This window comes from Hylobates moloch, unplaced genomic scaffold (assembly GCF_009828535.3).
Source record: "Hylobates moloch isolate HMO894 unplaced genomic scaffold, HMol_V3 SCAFFOLD_9, whole genome shotgun sequence".
NCBI lineage: Eukaryota > Metazoa > Chordata > Mammalia > Primates > Hylobatidae > Hylobates > Hylobates moloch.
The window spans coordinates 74,614,567-74,636,376 of NW_026652284.1; the positions used below are offsets into that span (position 1 = coordinate 74,614,567).

The 21,810-nt window shown below is 40.5% G+C and overlaps 2 protein-coding genes across 7 annotated transcripts in view; both read right to left on the reverse strand.

Annotated features, from left to right (window-relative positions):
• The window catches only part of RAD54B (RAD54 homolog B), a 113,357-nt gene extending 111,232 nt beyond the window's left edge, over nucleotides 1-2,125 (reverse strand). For 3 of the 5 annotated variants that reach the window (XM_058444031.1, XM_058444032.1, XM_058444033.1), the window contains exon 1: nucleotides 2,079-2,097. The gene's annotated coding sequence lies outside the window, so the exon portion shown is untranslated. Of the gene's footprint in view, nucleotides 1-2,010 lie in introns of all 5 variants that reach the window. The other 2 variants (XM_032760058.2, XM_032760059.2) reach the window with 1 other exon arrangement.
• A 12,776-nt stretch (nucleotides 2,126-14,901) lies between these two features.
• The window catches only part of VIRMA (vir like m6A methyltransferase associated), a 65,009-nt gene continuing 58,100 nt past the window's right edge, over nucleotides 14,902-21,810 (reverse strand). For both annotated transcript variants that reach the window (XM_032760061.2, XM_032760062.2), the window contains 5 exons: nucleotides 21,276-21,372; nucleotides 19,077-19,243; nucleotides 17,983-18,314; nucleotides 16,319-16,462; nucleotides 14,902-15,238 (listed from right to left, as the gene is read on the reverse strand). In XM_032760061.2, coding sequence (XP_032615952.1) covers nucleotides 15,084-15,238; nucleotides 16,319-16,462; nucleotides 17,983-18,314; nucleotides 19,077-19,243; nucleotides 21,276-21,372 — 895 coding nt within the window. In that variant the 3' untranslated portion in view covers nucleotides 14,902-15,083. The remainder of the gene's footprint in view (nucleotides 15,239-16,318; nucleotides 16,463-17,982; nucleotides 18,315-19,076; nucleotides 19,244-21,275; nucleotides 21,373-21,810) is intronic.

Genomic DNA, 21,810 nt, shown 5'->3' on the forward strand with positions numbered 1-21,810 from the left:
AATCCTAACTCTGCTATTTACATATGACCTTGGGCATCCACCAAGCCATTTAATTTGTTGATACATTTCAAAGTAAAATGCAGAAATCAGTACATTTCCCCCCAAAAGACCATTGCACCCTTATAGCTTTTTAAACTGGTTCTGTATGTTCATATTGTCCTGTCCATAATAAATTAATTAATTAGTGCTGTCTGAGCCCTTTTCCCAGGTCCTAGAAATAAAGCCATTTGGTAGCCCTGATGTGATGCTACAACTTCTATAACACCTATTAGCTTCAGTCCTTCCAAGTAAAATGGTAAGGCCAAGCTGACAACTGCAATACACCAGATAGCCACAAGTACTTGGCACTACACTGTGGTAAATAAGAACACAACTTTGAAAGCAAATGCCTGAATATAAATGTGGACTGACACTTCCTAATGGTCTTGCACAGTTTACTTTGGCTCCATGTGTCTCAGTTTCCTCATCTTTAAGAGGGGGTGCCATAATCATACTTACACACCGGACTGTTGAGAGGATTAAATGAAATATGTAAAGCACTTAGAACAAAACTCGACACACAGTAAGCACTCAATGTTATCTGTAATTTTACTATCTATAATTAGTATTATTGGAGAGTAGAAATGATGAAGGTCTTGTGAAGGAGATAGAGAAGGGGTAGTTCAACATATAGGACAATGACCAGAATCTTTGGGTTCGTCTGGGATTTAAAGAGAGGTATGTGCAACCATCAAACGTCTAGGATGCAAGAATTTAAGTAAACCAACTCTACCAACAACCAGCAACAGTCTCTCCCTGCTGTTGCTGCTTTTCGACTTCCAACTACATTCGGTAGTAATTATTTCACTTCATGCCTTAAATTGCTCCTTTGAGACTCCGGCTATATAGATGGTTCCTAATTTAGGACGGTGTCACTTAGAATTCTTCGACTTTTAAGAAAGCCATAAGCATTCAGTAGAAACTGTACAAGTAACCACACAACCGTCTGTGTTCATGATTTTGCCCAACTGTAGATTAAGGTAAGTGTTCTGAGCATGTTTAAGGTAGGCTAGCGCAGCCATAAAAAGGAATGAAATCATGTCCTTTGCAGCAACATGGGTGCAGCTGAAGGCTATTATCCAAAGCGAATTAAAGCAGAAACAGAAAATCAAGTATTGCATGTTCTCACTTATAAATGGGAGCTAAACATTGGGCATTCATGAACATAAAGATGGCAACAATAGACAGTGGAGACAACTAGAAGGGGGAGGAAAGGAGGAGCAAGGGTTCAAAAACTATTGGGCAACATGCTCACTACCTGGGTGACAGGATCAATCGTATCCAAACCTCAGCACCACGTAATATACCGATGCAACAAACCTGCACATGTACCCCCAAATCTAAAATAAACAGCTGCAAATAATTTTTTTGATAACAAAAGTAGGCTAGGCCAAGCTGTAACTCAGTAGGTTGGCTGTTTTAAATCCATTTTCGACTTGGGATATTTTCAATCCCGTAGTAAGTCGAGAAGCATCTGTACCTACCTAGAAAATCTTCCATAAGGTAATTGATTAAAAGGTTTTAAGGAAATACAAGAAAAACCTGACCAGTGAAGAGGTAAAAGCCCCTAAAGAAGGCGTACCGACACTCTCCAGGACGCTCGCGGAACCTTCACCCCCTGGCCCTGGGGAAGGAGATTCCCAGTGCAGGAGTGAGGAAGAGACCCAAACGCCACAGAAGCCTGCGCTAAGCGACCGCAGGGGCGGCCCCAGGGGCCACTGCCCAGAACCATCCCTCGCACACAAATGCACACCCCCAAACCCCCACCGCCCGCCCTTCGCTCCAAGCCCCCCGGGGCCAGCAGCCAGGGCGTCCCTGGCACTTCAGACCAAAGCTGCAGGCCCGCAGGAGGCCACTTCGGTGGCTCCTGCCGCCTTCCCTCCCTCCTCCCTCTTTGGCCTGCTCTCTGCTTTGTCCCGCACGAGCCTACAAGCTGTCGCAGCCTCCCTAGCTTCCCCCTGCAGGACGCACCGGCGAAAATCTGACAGAAACCACTGGCCTTGCAAAGAAGCCCTTCTGGTAACCAGCGACCCCCTCACCGCCGGAGAAGCTCAAGGATCCCGCCTCGGCGAAGCCAATCGCGGACGAGCCCGCTGCGCGTGCGCACTACCTAGCCGCTGCACTGCCCTGTCCTGCCCTACTCTGATTGGACGACCCTACTGCATCACTGCGCATGTATCTTTGCGTTTGCCTTTAAATGCTTCCAAGTTTGATTCAAGTTTACGGTTCAATAAAAAAAAAACTGGTTTAGTACCTACTTTCAGACACAGTGTAGATGCTGAGGCTACAGACCTCACCATCTGCGTGGATAAGTAATAAATACGGTATGATTCGGTGTGTGCGGTAATAGAAATGCGTGCATCGCAGAGGTATACGATATCCTATTGGTTATTAATTCATCCGAAAAAACATTGACTTAGTGTTGCCTGCAGGATAATTTTCAAACTCTTTGTTAGGTTCTGGGAATATAGAAATGAATACGTGATTATTAGGCTCTCAGAAAAGGGGAGGCGCCTCCGGACTTGGAAAAGCATTAAAGCATGTTAAGTAGGAAAGTTACATCATTCAATGAGTATTTACTGAGCACCTTCTAAGTGCTAGGCGATAACACAGTCTACTATCCCTGAAAAATGGTATTAGAAAGCTAATCTGAAAGGAGAGAGAATGGCTAAAGGTTGTTTATTGAGTTTTATCCAGCAGTTTGACAAAAAGTAAAGGCTAAAAAATATCAAGGGTGAGATGAAGATGTGAAACAATGGGAACTCTTGGGCTGCTGGTAGGAGTGTAAATAGGTACAGCCATTTAAAAGAGTAATTTGAGGCTGAGAGCGGTGGCTCATGCCTGTAATCCCAGTACTTTGGGAGGCCGAGGCGGGCGGATCACTTGAGGTCAGGAGTTCAAGACCAGCCTGGCCAACATGGTGAAACCCGGTCTCTACTAAAAATACAAAAATTAGCTGGAGCGCGCCTGTAATCCCAGCTACTCAGCAGACTAAGATGGGAGAATACCTTGAACCTGGGAGGTGGAGGCTGCAATGAACCGAGATGGCGCCACTGCACTCCAGCCTGGGCAGCAGAGAGAGACCCTGTTTCAAAAAAAAAAAGAGTAATGTGCTTAAGGAGCTTTTATCCTGGGGACTTTTTCCAGTCATAAAGAGCACCTCATAGGATGAGTTGTGTTTTTGGCAGCTCCTGGAGCCAGGGTTACAAGAATTTGAAATGGGGACCTGCCAAGGTTGGGCACCTTAGTAAACCGCACCCCCCTCTTCTTTGGACTGGGACACATAAAGAGTAAGGGTTACCAGAAAACAAGCTAGCTTCGTAGTGTCTGCAGCCTACTTTAATATCATCTGGGGAATTCAGAAAATCTAAAACAGATTGGCTAAAGGTGGCCTGGGACATTCCTCTTGCAGATTTGCATCTGGTTTGCTCCTTCACTTCAGATCATTACTCACATATCAACTTGTCAAAGGGCTTTATCTGACAGTCCATTGCTCTCTTGTCTCATCTTCTATCTCCCTTATCCTGCTTTATAGGTTTTCATCACACTTTCCATTCCCTAACATATACTTATTTGTTTATCGTTTTTCTCTTACTCTCAGAATATAAGCTACATGAGGGCAGGATCTTTGCTTTATTCTCTGCTGTACCCATGTGTTTACAATAGTACTAGTCTTTTTTGTTTTGTTTTGTTTTGTTTTTTGAGATGGAGTCTCACTCAGTCACCCAACTGGAGTGCAATGGGGTGATCTTGGCTCACTGCAACCTCTGCCTCCTGGGTTAAAGCAATTCTTCTGCCTCAGCCTCCTGAGCAGCTGGGACTACAGGCATGCGCCACCACACCTGGCTAATTTTTCGTATTTTTGATAGAGACAGGGTTTCACCATATTGGCCAGGCTGGCCTCGAACTCCTGATCTCGTGATCCGCCCACCTCGGCCTCCCAAAGTGCTGGGATTACAGACATGAGCTACTGCGCCCAGCCAGAACAGTACTAGCCTTACAGACTGCACTCAATAAATATTTGTTGATATTTATTTGGAGGCCAAGGCAGGAGGATCACTTGAGGCCAGGAGTTTGAGACAAGACCAGCCTGGGCAACATAGTGAGACACTGTCTCTTAAGAAAATAAAAGAAAGAAAGCTGGAAGAAGTGTAGACATGAACACTCTGTTCTGTTTTTGCAAGTGTTCTGTAAGTCAAACATTAGTTCAAGTAAAAAGTTTAAAAAGGCCAGGCGTGGTGGCTCACACCTGTAATCCCAGCACTTTGGGAGGCCGAGGTGGACGGATCACTTGAGGTCAGGAGTTCAAGACTAGCCTGGTGAACATGGTGAAACCCTGTCTCTACTAAAAATACAAAAATTAGCCGGGCATGGTGGTGAATGCCTGTAATCCCAGCTACTGGGGAGGCTGAGGCAGAAGAATTGCTTGAATCCAGGAGGCGGAGGTTGCAGTGAGCCAAGATCGCGCCATTGCACTCCAGCCTGGGCAACAGAGCGAGACTCCATCTCAAAAAAAAAAAAAGAAGTTTAAAAAACAAGATTTCCGTTATTCAACAAATACTAAACATGAAGTACCTAGTAATGCAGAGGACACTATAATGTGTAGTTCAAAAGTACTTTTCTGCAGAAGTGTATAGTCTGATTTTGTATTATCTCTAAAGGAAACAAATAAAATGCAATTTAAGCCTGGGTGTGGTGGCTCATGCCTGTAATGCCAGCACTTTGGGAGGCTGAGTGGGGAGAATCGCTTGAGTCTAGGAGTCCAAAACCAGCCTGGGCAACATGAATGAAACCCTGTCTCAAAAGAAAAAAATCAAAGTCTTTGTCCAATTAGGTGGATACATATATCTTTGGAAATGAATGTATTGGTATATACCAATATATTGGTATTCATTTCATTTCCTTCTTTAATCATTAAATGCCAAGTATATCACTCCTAAATATTTTTATAAGGACATTATACTGTGCCTTTGGGTTAACAGTAACAAATATTGGAGGTAAAAGTCTCTGTAACTATAATGTTGAATTAACACATTAATTGGTTATTACTTACTGGTAATGTTAGTGAATTGGTTAAGCAGCATCAACATTACAGCTGGGGTGGGAGGAGTGGAGAGAAGAAAAATAATTTGGGCACCTCCTTTTAGTCTGATTACCCTTCTTTTTCAGTTGTGATCCCACTTGTCTCCTAGCTGCTACACTTGATCAATTCTGGACTGTTATTTTTTACTTTAACTCTATAATAAATATCTGTAATACATTTCTCTTTTGATTCATATTCACCTCCCCACCACACACATTCCTACTTCTATTTTATGTTTCAGAATATGAGAAAATAACACCCCACTAGTGATTTGTTCATATCACACAGAAGTTAATGAATGGCAAAGGCATGATTAGTACCTAGCTCTATTCATTACTAATTTCTTACTTTTTCATCAAAATAAGTTTCGGAGGGAAAATTATTGAACAGTTTTTTAAAGTTTCACATGCCAGCTGGGTGTGCTTGTGTGTGCCTGTAATCCCAACTACTTGGTAGGCCGAGGCAATAGGATAGCTTGAGTTCAAGACCAGCCTGAGCAACATAGTGAGACTTCGCTTCAATAAAAAAAAATTAATAAGTTTCACATGGTTATAGAGCAGTTTTGGATAATATTTAGTTTATATGACTTGGGCTTTCAGGTGAATTATTTTTGATTCCTTATTTAGCTTAAAGAGAACAGTGATTCCAGAGGACCCTAACTTGTTCTGGAAGGGCCATGTGAAATGTTTCATCAGAGTAAGTAGCAATTCTACCATTCCAGGATTACCAGAACATCTAAAAGCATCCTTCCTAGAGGAAACAACTGAAAGCAGCTGCAGACTTAAAGAGGACCAAAGTTTTACCAAAATATGCCCAAAGTATCTCTTAGCAAACCAAGAGACCTTCAGTGGGGAATACTACACAGTTTGTCAACTCAAATAATTTGTCAAGATTTATTAACTTGAAAAAAAGTTTAAGAATGTTTATTTAACTAATATTTTAGTTTTGTCTATTGCTTTAAAATGAAAGTCATGTAATTCAGCATTTTTTTTCTAAATGAATACCTCAAAACCTTATTCCATTTTAAACTCAAGAATATGTGGCTGGGCGCAGTGGCTCCCAGCACTTTGGGAGACCGAGGAGGGTGGATCACCTGAGGTCAGGAGTTCGAGACCAGCCTGGCCAATATGGTAAAACTTCGTCCCTACTAAAAATACAAAAACTAGCCAGGCACGGTGGCGGGCACCTGTAATCCCAGCTACTTAGGAGGCTGAGACAGGATAATTGCTTGAACCCGGGAGGCAGAGGTTGCAGTGAGCCAAGATTGCACCACTGCACTCCAGCCTGGTGACAACATCTCAGATATGAAAGTGGACATAAGAACTTAAAACACAATCATCAGAAATGGAATTCCAAAGAATTATGTAGTCAAAAGTGTCGAAGCACAAAAAACATAACTAGACTCCGCAGATAACAGTCTAAGGCCACATATCCAAAGTCAATCATTATGTGTAAACAGTTGAGGAGCGGATGGCTTTGATACACATAGTTTTTAGCAATCTCTCTTCAGTTCAAATTGAAAAAGTACCCATCGCCTATACTTTCATTTCTCAATCATGCCAACAAATAGCATTACGGATTCTGCTTACCTTACCTTCAAATTCTCATTCCAATAAAATTGCCATCATAAAGGTTATAAAATCTTCCAAATTGCCAAATCTAGTGGTTGTTTCATCTTCACCTTCACCCTCTGTGATCCATTTGGAGCCTGTGGCACTACTTACCACATCTGGAAACCTCTAGACGTTTGAGCTTCAATTCTGCTGTTCCAAAATGCTACCTATGTTTTCCTCATTCTGCTCCCAAGCACCTGCCCCTCTCTTCTCCCATTAGAAAGTTCTTTCAGAACAGTAACTGCTTTATTGAGTTTTATGCCATCATGGCCTAATATAATTCTAGCAGTATTACAGTATCTGACAAATACCTGTTCTATGTGATCCCTTTGTTTTCATTACCACTATCCTAGCTGAAGACATTACTTTCATTTAGGTCACTGTATCCAAACCTGGCTAATTATTAGAATCTCCTGAGAAGTTTTTTAAAAAGAGATGTGTAGGCTCCCAAAACTTGCATTTTTAAAGGCCTCCCCAGATGATTCCTAAATTTGAAAACCATTGACCTGTAATCCCAGCACTTTGGGAGGCAGAGGCGGGCAGATCATGAGGTCAAGAGATCGAGACCATCCTGGCTAACATGGTGAAACCCCATCTCTACTAAAAATACAAAAATTAGCCAGGCATGTTGGCAGGCACCTGTAGTCCCAGCTACTCAGGAGACTGAGGCAGGAGAATCGCTTGAACCCGGAAGGCAGAGGTTGCAGGGAGCTGAGATTGTGCCACTGCATTCCAGCCTGGCAACAGAGCGAGACACCGTCTCAACAACAACAAAAAGAAAAAAGAAAAGAAAAGAAAAGAAAAGGAAAGAAAAGAAAACCATTGATATAGATCAGTGGTTCTCAAACCTTAGGATGCATCAGACTTTAACAGAATTGCTTGCAGGATTTGTTAAAACACACACACATTGCCAACCCCTCCCCTCTTGTGCCTGGGGTCATGTTTAAGAATATTCATTCATTCTTTTTTTTTTTTCTGAGACAAAATCTCCCTGTATTGCCCAGGCTCAAGTGCAGTGTCGCGTGATCATGGCTTACTGCAGCCTCGACATCCTGAGTTCAAGGGCTCTGCTTGCCTCAGCCTCTCCAGTAGCTGGGACTACAGGCACATGCCACCACACCTGGTTAATTTTTTAATATATATTTTGTAAAGACAGGATCTTGCTATGTTGCCCAGGCTGGAGGAATATGCATTTCTAACACATCCCCAGGTGATGCTGAGCTGCTGGTCTAGGGATTGCTCTTTGAGAATTGCTCATAGAGAACTTTGCTGTAACTTCTTTTTATTTTTTTTGAGAGGGAGTTTCACTCTATCGCCCAGGCTGGAGTGCAGTGGAGCAATCTCGGCTCACTGCAAACTCCACCTCATGGGTTCACGCCATTCTCCTGCCTCATCCTCCTGAGTAGCTGGGACTACAGGTGCCCACCACCACGCCTGGCTATTTTTTTGTATTTTTATTAGAGACAGGGTTTCACCGCGTTAGCCAGGATGGTCTCAATCTCCTGACCTTAGGAGGCCACCTCGGCCTCCCTAAGTGCTGGGATTACAGGTGTGAGCCACCACGCCGGCCTGTAACTTCTTTATTGGTCGGCCTTCAGGCTCTTCTCTCTCTAATCCTTCCTCTCTGCTGCACCAAAGTAGTTCTCTTTTAATCTTTTTATTTTTTCAATTTTTTATTTATTTAATTTTTGATACAGGGTCTTGCTGTGTCACCCAGGCTGGAGTGGAGTGGCACAATCACAGCTTACTGCAGCCTTGACCTTCCAGGCCCAAGCAACCCTCCCACCTCAGCCTCCTGAGTAGCTGGGACTACAGATGAGCACCACCACACCTCTATTTGTAGAGGTGGGGGGTCTCGCTATGTTGCCCAGGCTGGTCTCTGACTCCTGGGCTCAAGTGGTCCTCCTGCCTCAGCCTCCCAAAATGGTGGGATTACAGGCATAAGCCACTGCCCCCATCAGTTCCCTTTTTAAAAGAATACTTCTGATTGGGAGTTATGTGAAAACATCTTTCATAGTGACTGGCCGATAGAAGCTCATAAAAGTGTACCAAATCTGAAGATGCCACTCACATTTAAAAAGTTCAGTTACTCCCTAAGGCTTAGCACAGCAAATAAGACCTTTCATAATTTGACCCCAGTCTCCAAATATACCTTCCCCTCCATCCCTTCTACACTGTCCCTACATTCCTACACTGGCCAAAGTAAACTATTCACTGTTCCCTGCAATTACCACCTCCTTACATTTAAAAAATATTACCATATGCCCTGAGTATCCTGGAAATTCTGCTTAGACAGAAACTGGACTATCCTCACTTAGAATCTATGTTCAAAAAACCATTATAAAAGTGTCCTCAAACTAATAGTCTCCCTAAAACCACATCAATATTGTTCAGTAGAGCTGTTAAACATTAGTATAATTCTACTTACATAATTTCCATTTATTTATTAAGCAGGCACTAATTTCTGGCTTCAGAAATAACTTAGCAAGTAAGGCATATTAAGTATATTTTTGTCTAGGTAGTGGAGGATCTAATTTAAAGTAATAATGCTCTACATGTAAAAAAAAAATCAAATACAAATCTTATTTAATCCCCATAACCTACTGTTGTAGGCAGAGCAGATAAAGAAATTTAGGATAGGCCAGGAACGGTGGATCATGTCTGTAATCCCAGCACTTTGGGAGGCCGAGGCGGATGGATCACTTGAGGTCAGGAGGTCGAGACCAGCCTGACTAACATGGTGAAACCCCGTCTCTACTAAAAATACAAAATTTAGCCAGACATGGTGGTGGGCGCCTGTAATCCCAGCTACTCGGGAGGCTGAGGCAGGAGAATCGTTTGTACCCAGGAGGTGGAGGTTGTAGTGAGCCAAGATCACGCCAGTGCATTCCAGGCTGGGTGACAGAACGAGACTCTGTCTCAACAACAACAAAAAAAAGAAATTTAAGAGGAGCGATTTACAGTTGCACAGCTAATTAGTAGAGCATAGAACTGGTTCTCAAAACCAGACTTTTTGGTCACAAAGAACTTCTCCACAACATCATGTCCCATCACAAATTTACCTGGTACATTTCACCTTCCCAAATAAAAATAACTCTTTATAGAAATTCCATTGTGATTTCTAAAACAGATGCTATCATCAAATTCTTCAGGTTGAAACTCTCTGGGCACATTTTGTCCTGCATAATTTTTTGTTTTGCTCACAAAATGTTTTTAATTTTTAAATTGAATTAATTGCATATTGAAAACTGATTACACAATAATCCAGATTTTTGGCTTCTCCCTAAAAGTCAGAAGCACAACCATTAAAAGGGCTATTATGAAAACAAAACAAAACAGAAAATAACAAGCGCTGGCAAAGATGTGGAGAAATTGGAGCCCCTTTGCACTGTTGATGGGAATGTAAAATGGTGCAGCTGCTGTGGAAAGCAGTATGGTGGTTCCTCAAAAATTAAAAATAACAGAATTACCATGTCATTAGGGCAATTCCACTTTTGGATATATACGCCCCAAAATTATAAGTAGGGTCTTGAAAAGATATTTGAACACTCATGTTCATAGCAGCATTATTCACAATAGCCAAAATGTGGAAGCAACCCATATGTCCATCAACCGATGATGAATAAACAAAATGTGGCATATCCACACAATGGAGTATTATTCAGTCTTTAAAAAAATTCTGACACAGGCTACAACATGAATAAACTTTGAAGACATTATGCTAAGTGAAAAAAGCCAGCGGCAAAAAGACAAATTTATACAGTTCTACTTACATGTGGTATTTAGAGTACTCAAATTTACAGAGACAGAAAAGGAGAATGGCGGTTGCCAGGGGTTGGGGGGACAGGGAAATGAGAGTTGTTTAATGGGTATAGAATTTCAGTTTTGAAAGATGAAAAAGTTCTGGCCGGGCACAGTGGCTCACACGTATAATCCCAGCACTGTGGGAGGCCGAGGTGGTAGATCACTTGAGATCAGGAGTTTGAGCAGGAGTTCGAGACCAGCCTGGTCAACATGGTGAAAACCCATCTCTACTAAAAATACAAAAAATAGCTGGGCCTGGTGGCGTGCACCTGTAATCGCAGCTACTAGGGAGGCTGAGGAAGGAGAATCACTTGAACCTGGGAGGTGGAGGTTGCAGTGAGCCGAGATCATGCCACTGCACTCCAGCCTGGGTGACAGAGTGAGATTCCGTCTCAAAAAAACAAAACAAAACAAAACAAAACAAAAAACCCCAAAAACTAGTCTTTATGCAAAAGCAATTCCAAAAAGATTTTATACAATTGTAATGCCAAGATTTCCTTTTCTTAAAATACTATTTTTAAAATAGTTACTTTTAAAAACCCACAATAAAATCAATTAGAAATGTAATGGTTGGATTATTCAAGAATTCTGAATTGTTCCATATACACTTCATAAAGATCTCATTAACTTTTCTTTTAAAAAATGATGTGGCCAGGCACAGTGGCTCATGCCTGTAATCCCAGCACTTTGGGAGGCTGAGGAGGGCAGATCACGAGGTCAGGAGATCGAGACCATCCTGGCTAACATGATTAAACCCCCATCTCTACTAAAAATACAAAAAATTAGCCAGGCCTGGTGGGACCTCCCCTGTAGTCCCAGCCACTCGGGAGGCTGAGGCAGGAGAATCACTTGAACCCAGGAGGTGGAGGTTGCAGTGAGCCAAGATCACACCACTGCACTCCAGCCTGGGCGACAGAGCGAGACTCCGTCTCAAAAAAAAAAAAAAACAAAAAAGATGTTTACATAATTGTTTCCTTTATTAGATTGTGAGTTTCCTGAGGGCAAAAAATATCTTAGTCACCCTTATATTCCCCACACTGTACTAGGGTATATGGAACACAGAAGATGCGTAGGAGACATACTCTAGTTCCTACATTCTCATCCTGTAGGTTTTTGCAATTACTTTTTAAAAAAGAAATAAAGCTAATCTAACTGTGCCTACTACTCCTTCACACAGAATACTACCTGCAACATTCTTTTTAAATAAAGCATAACAATATTTCATAGTATTTCTTTTTTCTTATTCTTAGGAAATAAACACAAATCATTCTATCAACTCCTCTTCTACAGATTAAATTTGTCCTCAAAGGAATTCTGCATCTTTCATTAATTTCTAAATGCCACTCAAAACTTTCCCTGAAATAGGCCGGGTGTAGTGGTTCATGCCTGTAATCCCAGCACTTTGGGAGGCTGAGGCAGGTGGATTACTTGAGATCAAGAGTTCAAGACCAGCCTGGCTAACATGGTGAAACCCAGTCTGTACTAAAAATACAAAAATTAGCCGGGCATGGTGGTGGGTGCCTGTAATGCCAGCTACTCGGGAGGCTGAGGCAGGAGAATCACTTGAACCCAGGAGGCAGAGGCTGCAGTAAACCGGGAAAGCACCACTGCACCCCAGCCTGGGTGACAGAATGAGACTCTGTCTCAAACAAACAAACAAAAATTTTCCCTGAAATGTCTTGTTTGAGGCTCACTTCTGAAATAACTAAAATACAGTGTTGGGTCTCTGAAACTCCATTGCCTTATGATGAATTACTAATTTTGATCTCTAACACACTTAACCTGAAAAGTAGCTTCTTCTCCAAGATGGAGAGGTAAGGAATTAGGAGCTAGCCAACCTAGCTTTTATTATTTCTTAGAGATACGGGTCTTGCTCTTGTTGCCCAGGATGGACTTGAACTCCTGGGCCTAAGCAATCTTCCCACCTCAGCCTCCTGAGTAGCTGGGACCACAGGTGCCCACCACTGTGCCCTGCTCCAGTCTGATTTTTTTTTTCCACTCTGTCACCCAGGCTGGAGTACAGTGGCGCAATCATGGCTCACTGCAGCCTTGACCTTGTGGGCTTAAGTGATCCTCCTGCCTCAGTCTCCCAAGTAGCTGAGACTACAGGCATGCACCACCACACCCAGCTAATTTTTTCTTTATTATTATTATTTTTTGAGATGGAGTCTTGCTCTGTCCCCCAAGCTGGAGTATAGTTGCTCGTTCTCTGCTCACTGCAACCTCCACTTCCTGGGTTCAAGCAATTCTCGTCTCAGCCTCCTGAGTAGCTGGGATTACAGGCATGAGCCACCACGCCCAGCTTCACTCAGCTAATTTTTAAATTTTCTGTAGAGACAGGGTCTCACTATATTGCCAGGGCTAGTCTCAAACTCCTGGGCTTAAGTGATCCTCTTGCCTTAGCTTCCCAAAGTGCTGGGATTACAGGCATGAACCACTCAACCTGATTTTAAATCCTGTATCTACCATGCTTGAGTCAAGCTCTTCAGCTTTCTCCATCTGTAAAATTAGGATAATACCACCTATGCTGGATTGTTATAAGGACTAAGTGATTTTTCCATGTAAGGGCTGGTCAACATGGTGGATTCCTTCCCTTCTCATTTATCTAGGACTTGTAGTCACTCAAGACATTTTAAATTTGCCTGGCATTAATTTGTTTCTACGCTAATAATTTGTTATCTTTATTGGCTTGAATTACTGGGTATTAAACAGCAAAAACAGCTTTCTGATATTTCTCAAAGATTATATCCAGCTTAATGCTAAAAAACAAACCAAGAAATTATGTTTCTACATATGGCCATGTTCTTATTTAAGAAACACAGTTACTTAAGAAACATTAACTATTTTTTACATGTATTTGCGTCAGACATTGGGGCAAATTTCGAATTTTACCTAATGTGTAAAATACATCTTTGGGGAAAATGAGCCTATTAGGTTTCAGGATCAAAGGGGATTTAAGTTATCTTGATGCAATGAGCTGAGTCTTGTGTTTCCCCAAATTCATATGTGGAACTCCTAACCCTCAGTGTGGTAGTACTAAAAGGGTAGGTCCTTTGGGAGGTACTGTGATTTAGATTAGATCATGAGGATGAGACTGTCATGATGGGAACAGTGCCTTTATAAGAAGAAAAAGACACAAGAGCTCACTCTCTCTCCAAGCAAGCACCAAGGAAAGACTATGTGAGCACTTAAGAAGGCAGCTGCATACAAGCCAGGAAGAGGGCCCTCACCGGAACCCAACCATGCTGACACCCTGATCTTGGACTTCCAAGCCTCCAGAACTGTGAGAAATAAATTTTTATTGTTTAAGACGCCCAATCTATGGTATTTTCTTACAGCAGCTCAAGACTTGGGTTTTTCACGGTCACTAGTTATGAAAAGATTGCCATAACCTTTCACCTAAACCTCTGATTCTTTACAGCTAAGCTTTTCTTCAAAGTGTTTTCTTAATGAAGATTGTATTCACTCACAAATAGTTCCCCAAAACAGAGACTGATAAAAGGATGGAATGAGACTCATACACTCCTTTTCTGATTAACAGAATTCTATATTTTATGCCACTTATATAGGCTCAGTGTGTTAAGACGTATCTTGGGGAAAATATGGCTACTTTCTCAAAGTTGTAAGCTTTATTTCTATATATAAAGTCCGGCTTTTATTAGATGTTTCTGATTCCCAAAATAATAGTATTAGGATATCCCTTATTTTAGGCTTTAAATAATTTGTATAATAAAATAGTGTCAGTAGGTCCAAAGCCGAAATGCAAAGTTCAGATTTCTAATACAAAAGAGAGGAGTATTTTGTTTCTTTTGGTACAGCCATGGTTCCCAAACTGTGTAGCAGGGCACCTTAGCAAATTAACATGGGTGCCACACAGTATTTTAAAATTTTTGAGAAAAACATAGCAACACCTGTTGGACATCACATAAACTACTACTTTGAGGTAGTTTACATTTTCAACATTAAATAGCATTATATTCCTTTCTATAACAACATATCTTTACAAAACTGGGTTTTCAGCAGTTTGATAAAAAGTACTGTGCAAGAAGCAGAGAGGAAAAGAAATGATACTGATTCCAAGGTTTGAGACATGCAGTGTCCACAGTTACTAGTGGTGATGATGTACATTCTTATTAAGCTGTTGGATCTAACTGCTTAATAAACACAAGTATTAGATATTTCTTTTGGACCAGGTATGCTGTGAAAAAAGTACTGAGGCACTAAATAGTGTCATGAGCTGAGAAAGTTTGAGAACATCTGTGCTATAGGCAAGAAAAATACAAAACATCATTTAGTTTTTCTACCTAGAAATTTTCTAAATAAATAGTCATACAAAAAAGGGAAAATATATACAAACGTACATACAAAGTTTGGATTTTTATTGAAATCTTGTTAGGTATCAAACAAAATCTGCTTTCTTCAGATAAAAATATTCTCTCAGATGTCTCCAGATAACTGCTAAGTCTAAATTGGTCCTTCAATGTCTTATTTTTATTGTCCTCATGAAATGTTCATATACAGTTAAGATGTTCCCAAAAGGATTTTTATCGTGTAAAGGAGCGTACATGACGACCTCTACCACTGCCTCCACTAACAAACTTTCCTCTTGAGCCTCCACTGCCGCTATTTGCACTAGCCCAGGAAGGTCCGAGTCCCCCACGACCTCTAGAAGCACGGTCCCGAGGACTTGGGCGGTAACCTGTAAAAGAAAGAATATAGTTTTTAGTTCCAATGTCCTTTCTTTTCCAAGATTATAAATACTAATCTATGACACTGAGCTCAAACCAAGAATTACTCTATTCTCTTTTAAAACTCTTGTGCAAGCACTGTGAATAGGCCAAAGATTCTTGAATTATACATTTTAAACAGGTAAACTATATGGTATATGAGAATTATATCCCAAATAAAACTATTATTTTTTTAAAAATGTGCGTTTGAAACCAAAAGCTACTTCTGATAAGTGAAATTCTGGACTAGATAAATGTTTTAAAAAAAAAAAAAGGTTATGTGCTTACACACCTAAGACAATACTATAAGCAAAAAAATATGCTGTATAAAGGTATCTCTGTTATTAAAATACTTTGTGGTCAGAAAGATACCTTAAGCATTGGCTTTCACTACTGAAACATAAAAATAAGAGCACATCACCATGAAACTGTTCAGATTATACAAACAGTTCAGAAACTAAAAATTTGATTATTTTTATAGAAGATGTATATTGGGCATTCATTCAAGGATATAAACTTTAGAACTTTTAAGTCTATACTCTAAAATATTCTCTCCCAGAATGAGAGTACAGTTGACCCTTGAACAACATGGGTTTCAACTGTCTGGGTCCACCTATATGTGGATTTTCTTCTACCTCTGCTACTCCTAAGAAAGTAAGACTTCTCCTCCTCTTCCTCAGCCTATGGAATGTTATGACCTTTACAAAGATCCACTCCCACTTAATAGTAAATGTATTTTCTCTTCCTTATGATTTTCTTAATAACATTTTCTTTTCTCCAGCTTATTTAATTGTAATACATTATATAATATATATATAACATATAAAATATGTGTCAATCAACTGCTCATGTTATCTGTAAGGCTTCCAGTCAACAGCATACTATGAGTAGTTAAGTTTTGGGGAAGTCAAAGTTATACTTAGATTTTTGACTGCATGGGGCAAGGGGATGGGGAGTTTAGCACCCCTAGCCCCCTCTGTATATGACAACAATTTTAAAAGGAGGAATTTACTTCCCTTCTCTCAGCAATATCAAGTAGCAAGGATGTATACCTGTAGAACTAAGGGGTCGTAATGGTGGAAGAGGGCCTCTGTTAAAATTGCTCTGGCCTCCACGACTTTCATTGTAATTTCCTCGAGGAGTGTTCTGAGCACTCCAACTGGAGCCTCTTGTTCCTTCCCGACGACTGTAGTTTCCTAAACACAAACAGCACAATCAAAATCATTTTTTTCACAACTTCAGTTGGATTCTTTTAAATGACAGATTTTTCTTAATCTTCAAAAGAATGGAAAAGAAACTGAAATTCTGTAAATTGACTGTACTATATAGTGGCAGCATCACAGTGGTTAAGAGCAGAGGCTCTAGAGCCAAACTGCCTGGGATCAAATACTGGTTCTACCACTTGTATTTATGTGCCCTGGTCAGCTGACTGACAATTTTCTCTTCCGCAAATTGGGGGTACTAAGAGAACTTGCCTCATGGGGTTGACGTGAGGTTGTAATATGTAAAGTGCTTATGGTAGTTCCTGACACACCTAATCTAAGTGTTTGTTATTAATATAAACACAGATTCTCTTTCACTCTCACCTTCCTAACTCAGCAGGTATGAAAACATGTTTATCAATTCACTACTAAAGTATAATTTCTATAAGTATCCCTAGTTTCTAAAATCTTGTAAGGCCAGGTGCAGTGGCTCACGCCTGTAATCCCTGCACTTTGGGAGGCAGAGGTGGGTGGATCACCTGAGGTCAGAAGTTCGAGACCAGCCTGGCCAACATGGTGAAACCCCGTCTCTACTAATAATATAAAAATTAGCCAGGTGTGGTGGCGCATGCCTATAATCCCAGCTACTCGGGAGGTTGAAGCAGGAGAATCGCTTGAACCCAGGAGGCAGAGGCTGCAGTGAGCCGAGATTGCGCCATTGCACTCCAGCCTGGGCAACAAGAGTGAAACTCTGTCTCCAAAAAAAAAAAAAAAGAAAAAAAAAAATCTTGTAACAATTTCAAACAGATAAATATAACACTAGAAAACAAGCAGATTAGGCAGATCAATGGTGAACTGCACAGAACAATCTTAAGAAAACTGTTAAGTATAATTGTGAAAATAATCTAAGGGTATTACTCAGAAAATGTATAATTCTCAATGTAAAAAGGAAAATGAGGCTGAGCACGGTAGCTCATGCCTGTAATCCCAGCACTTTGGGAAGCCAAGGTGGGTGGATCACTTGAGGTCAGGAGTTTGAGACTAGCCTGGCAAACATGGCGAAAACCCGTCTCTACTAAAAATACAAAAATTAGTTGGGCATTGTGGTGCATGCCTGTAGTCCCAGATACTTGGGAGGCTGAGGGAGGAGAATCACTTGAACCAGGGAGGCGGAGTTTGTAGTGAGCTGAGATCACACCACTGCACCCCAGCCTGGGCGACAGAGCAAGACTCTTGTCTCAAAAAAAGGAGGCGGGGGGGTGGGGGGCGGAATAATTAGCCAAGACTTCTAAACTCATTATTAAAAGTACAATGCATGAAAGGTTCATTGAAAAAAAAGTTTCTTTCTTCTATCCAATAGAGTACTCTGCAAACAGTACCACTAGTCCAGAGGTGGCTCAACTGCAGCAACAGGAAAACAGTTTATCTGAATCTCTTCCATCTAAATCACTTTCATTCAATATTTTAACATTCCAATATTCTAACCCATTAGAAAATACATACTAATTAGTTACCTTTTGAAGCAGGTGGTGTGAAAAACCTATTCTGACTGTGGAAAGCACCCCGTCCTCCTCTATTGCCTGAAAACCCACCACGGGAAGATATCTTCTGTGATACTTTGAGTGGCCGTTTTGGTGGGGGTATTCCATCTTGAGGAACCACTTCTTTACTTTCAGCAGCAACAAAGTCATCCACATGCATAGATGGTGGTCTACTTGTGTTCTGTTTTCTCTGACGAAAAATATCATGAGGTCGTATACCCTGTCCAAATCCTCCCCTGCCCCTTCCTCTTGGTGGTGGCACAACATGAGCTCGTTTGGCAGGTTCAATGTATTCAGATTTTCCACTATTAAAACAAAAACATGCCATAAAACATTTTTATTTCAGATTTCTAGCAAAAATAATCTTTATAATACCCAAAATTATATTTCAGTTTTTTTGTACTCCAATTCTGTTAACTTTGCAAGTATCTATCATACTTCTGGGATAATACAACAAACTAGCTAAGAAAGGTACTCACATTTCATTGTTATGAATAACAATGTTTTAAAATAATCCAGTTCACTTCTTATTCAAACCTTCCAAAATCTTGTAGAAAACAATATAACAAATGTACTGGGTATATCCTGGCCAAATTATTATGTTTAAATAAAAAATCCAAACAATGTTCATGATTCGAATGCTATGTTAACTTCCTTTCTAGTTTAATAGCATGTGTCTAACTTTTTATTTTTTTTTTGAGAGACAGAGTCTTGCTCTGTCGCCCAGGCTGGAGTGCAGTGGCGTGATCTCGGCTCAATGCAATCTCCACCTCCCGGGTTGATGCCATTCTCCTGCCTCAGCCTCCCGAGAAGCTGGGACTACAGGCACCCACCACCACGACCAGCTAATTTTTTTTTTTTGTATTTTTAGTAGAGACGGGGTTTCAGCATGTTAGCCAGAATGGTCTCGATCTCCTGACCTTGTGATCCAACCGCCTTGGCCTCCCAAAGTGCTGGGATTACAGGCGTGAGCCACGGCACTCGGCCGCATGTGTCTATCTTAAAATACACTAAAATACATAAGCTTATATGATGACATTTGAGATCTTCAGTGGGATAAATTTTACCTTGAAGTTATAAAGGTCTCATGCTTGTGCTTCCCAAGTTTGAATCCTTTAGTAGTCTTGGTTCTTCCCGGAGATGATGGTTCTGACAAAAATGAGCGCTCTAATTCTGAGTGCAAATCAAAGTCACTACAGCATTTTTCAGAGAGTTCAATTAAGTCAACCTTTACCTGCAGTCATAATAATGAAACAAAACACATATTAAATGTAATTATTAGCATAACATTTGATTATAGAAATTTTTATTACCTATAAATTATATTTGCCTCTCATAAGAAATAAATTATAGATCTACCTCTTTCCCTCATCTTTTCAAAAAGCAACTGGCATTGGTAGTTTAAAAACAAACACACACACACCTTAGTAATGCTACTTTTTTTGTGTGTGGCATTCTTCATAGCAGGGCTATTAATCTAGGAGATCTTTGACGCCTGAGCAGGAAACTCAGTATTTGTCTATATAAATTAACACTGTAATATCTCCTGAACTTTTCCAAAAAAAGAATCTAAAAATAACATACTCTGCCAGCCTTATATAGTCAACATTTCTATTACAAAAAAATTTTGTGCCACAGATTCCCAAAAGCTCTATGCATTTAATGAGGTTCCCATCTAAGTTTAATTTCAGTGAAATCAACATTCAGTTTACTTAGGTTTTATTCAAATTTATCAAATGTAAGATACCTAAAATTTCTCTAATCCAGAGGGTTACAATTATCATCACAAGACAGTTGTGATTCAACTTAAAGTTATAAAATTAGTAACTTTTAACAAATATTTTATACCTGTGCTGCCCAACATGGTAGCCACTAACCACATGTGCCTATCTAAATTAATCAAAATTAAATCAAAATAAAATTCAGTTCCCTAGTCATCCACATTTCAATTGTACAACAGGCACATGAGGCTACTGTTTTGGACAGGGCAGACTACAAAATATTTGCCTTATTGCATAAAAGTCTACTGGAGAGGACAGTTTTAAAGAACCACTGAACAGCTTGCACTAAAAAGAAATTAATTTTTAATGCACTTTTAATTGAATTGTATGTGGTTTTTTAAAAAAGGAAAAGCAGCCCTCAACACACTAAATACAAATGTGAAGCAAATCATTCTCTTAGTTTTATTGTACATGATGAACACCAGTATGTTTCTTTGATAAAGAAAAGGAACAATGTACTGTATAATAAGATATGGCTAAAATAATTCTCCCTACCACAACTCTGAGAAGCATAAAACAGACTGCAATAAATTTTAAACAGTTAATTATACTCTTACCTATTCAGCATTATGTTTAAGAATGTCAATTCCCATTCATACTATATTATAACAAATATATTCTTCCCAAGTTTCCAAACTGAGAGCCACATCATAGCACAAGCATTCCTCTCCTTAAACCCAAATGCAAGAATAAACTATTGTTTTGTGAGATACTTTTCTCTATTCTATACCCTGTGAATGTAAGAAAACAAAGTGCTTCATAGAACTTATGCAAAAGTGCGATTTTTCCCTTAAAAAAGTCACATTCTCTGGCCAAATGTGGTGGCTCACACCTGTAATCCCATTGCTTTGGGAGGCCAAAGAGAGAGGATTGTTTGAGGCTAGGAGTGAGACCAGCCTGGGTAACAGAGTGAGACTTTACCTATATTAAAAAAAATTTTTTTTTTGGCTGGGCATGGTGGCTCACGCCTGTAATCTCAGCACTCTGGGAGGCCAAGGCAGGCGGATCACAAGGTCAGGAGTTTGAGACCAGCCTGACCAACATGGTGAAACCCAGTCTCTACTAAAAATACAAAAAAAATTAGCCAGGCTTGGTGGCGCACGCCTGTAATCCCAGCTACTCAGGAGGCTGAGGCAGGAGAATCGCTTGAAGCCGGGAGGCGGAGGTTGCAGTGAGCTGAGATCGCGCCACTGCACTCCAGCCTGGGTGACAGAGTAAGACTCTGCCTCAAAAAAAAAAAAAAAACATTTAACAAAAAAGTCACGACCTCAAAATACAGATCACTAACTAGAAGGAAGCAAAAAAAGCAGTAGAAAAAACTTTCTGGATGCCATAAAGTGGGCAAGTGGCATAAAAATAATGTAGGACTTGCCTCCAAGTAGACTTTAACAGCCATAAAATATGGAAACTATTATAATGCTAACAATATATAAAGAAACAGAAAAAACAGTAATATTTTTCTAAATATTTAGTAGTAATTTATACCAAATCCAGATCTGTATCAATCTCTTCAGCCTGAAATGGAGTGAACCACATAGATTTCAACTGATCATCCATGACATCAGCAAGCACATAGGCAGTCCTGGAACAAGAAAAGTATCTGGTGAAAAGCAGAATTCTAAAATCAAATTTCGATTTTCTTTTTTTTTTGAGACACAGTCTTGCTGTTACCCAGCTGGAGTGCAGTGGCACGATCACAGCTCACTGCAGCCTTGATCTCCTGGGCTCAAGTGATCCTCCCACCTTAGCCTCCCTAGTAGCTGGGACCACAGGTGTGTACCACCACACCCAGCTAATTAAAAAAAAAGTTTTTGTAGAGATAGGGTCTCCCTATGTTGCCCAGGCTAGTCTCAAACTCCTGAGCTCAAGCTATCTTCCTGCCTCAGCCTTCCGAAGTGCTGGGATTATAGTCGTGAGCCAACACGCCCAGTCTTTTAGCTTATCTTCAAGTAAAATCTGTGGAAGGTACAATTAAAATTATTACTTTCTGAAGTATTAGTAAAAGTAGTATCTAAAAAAG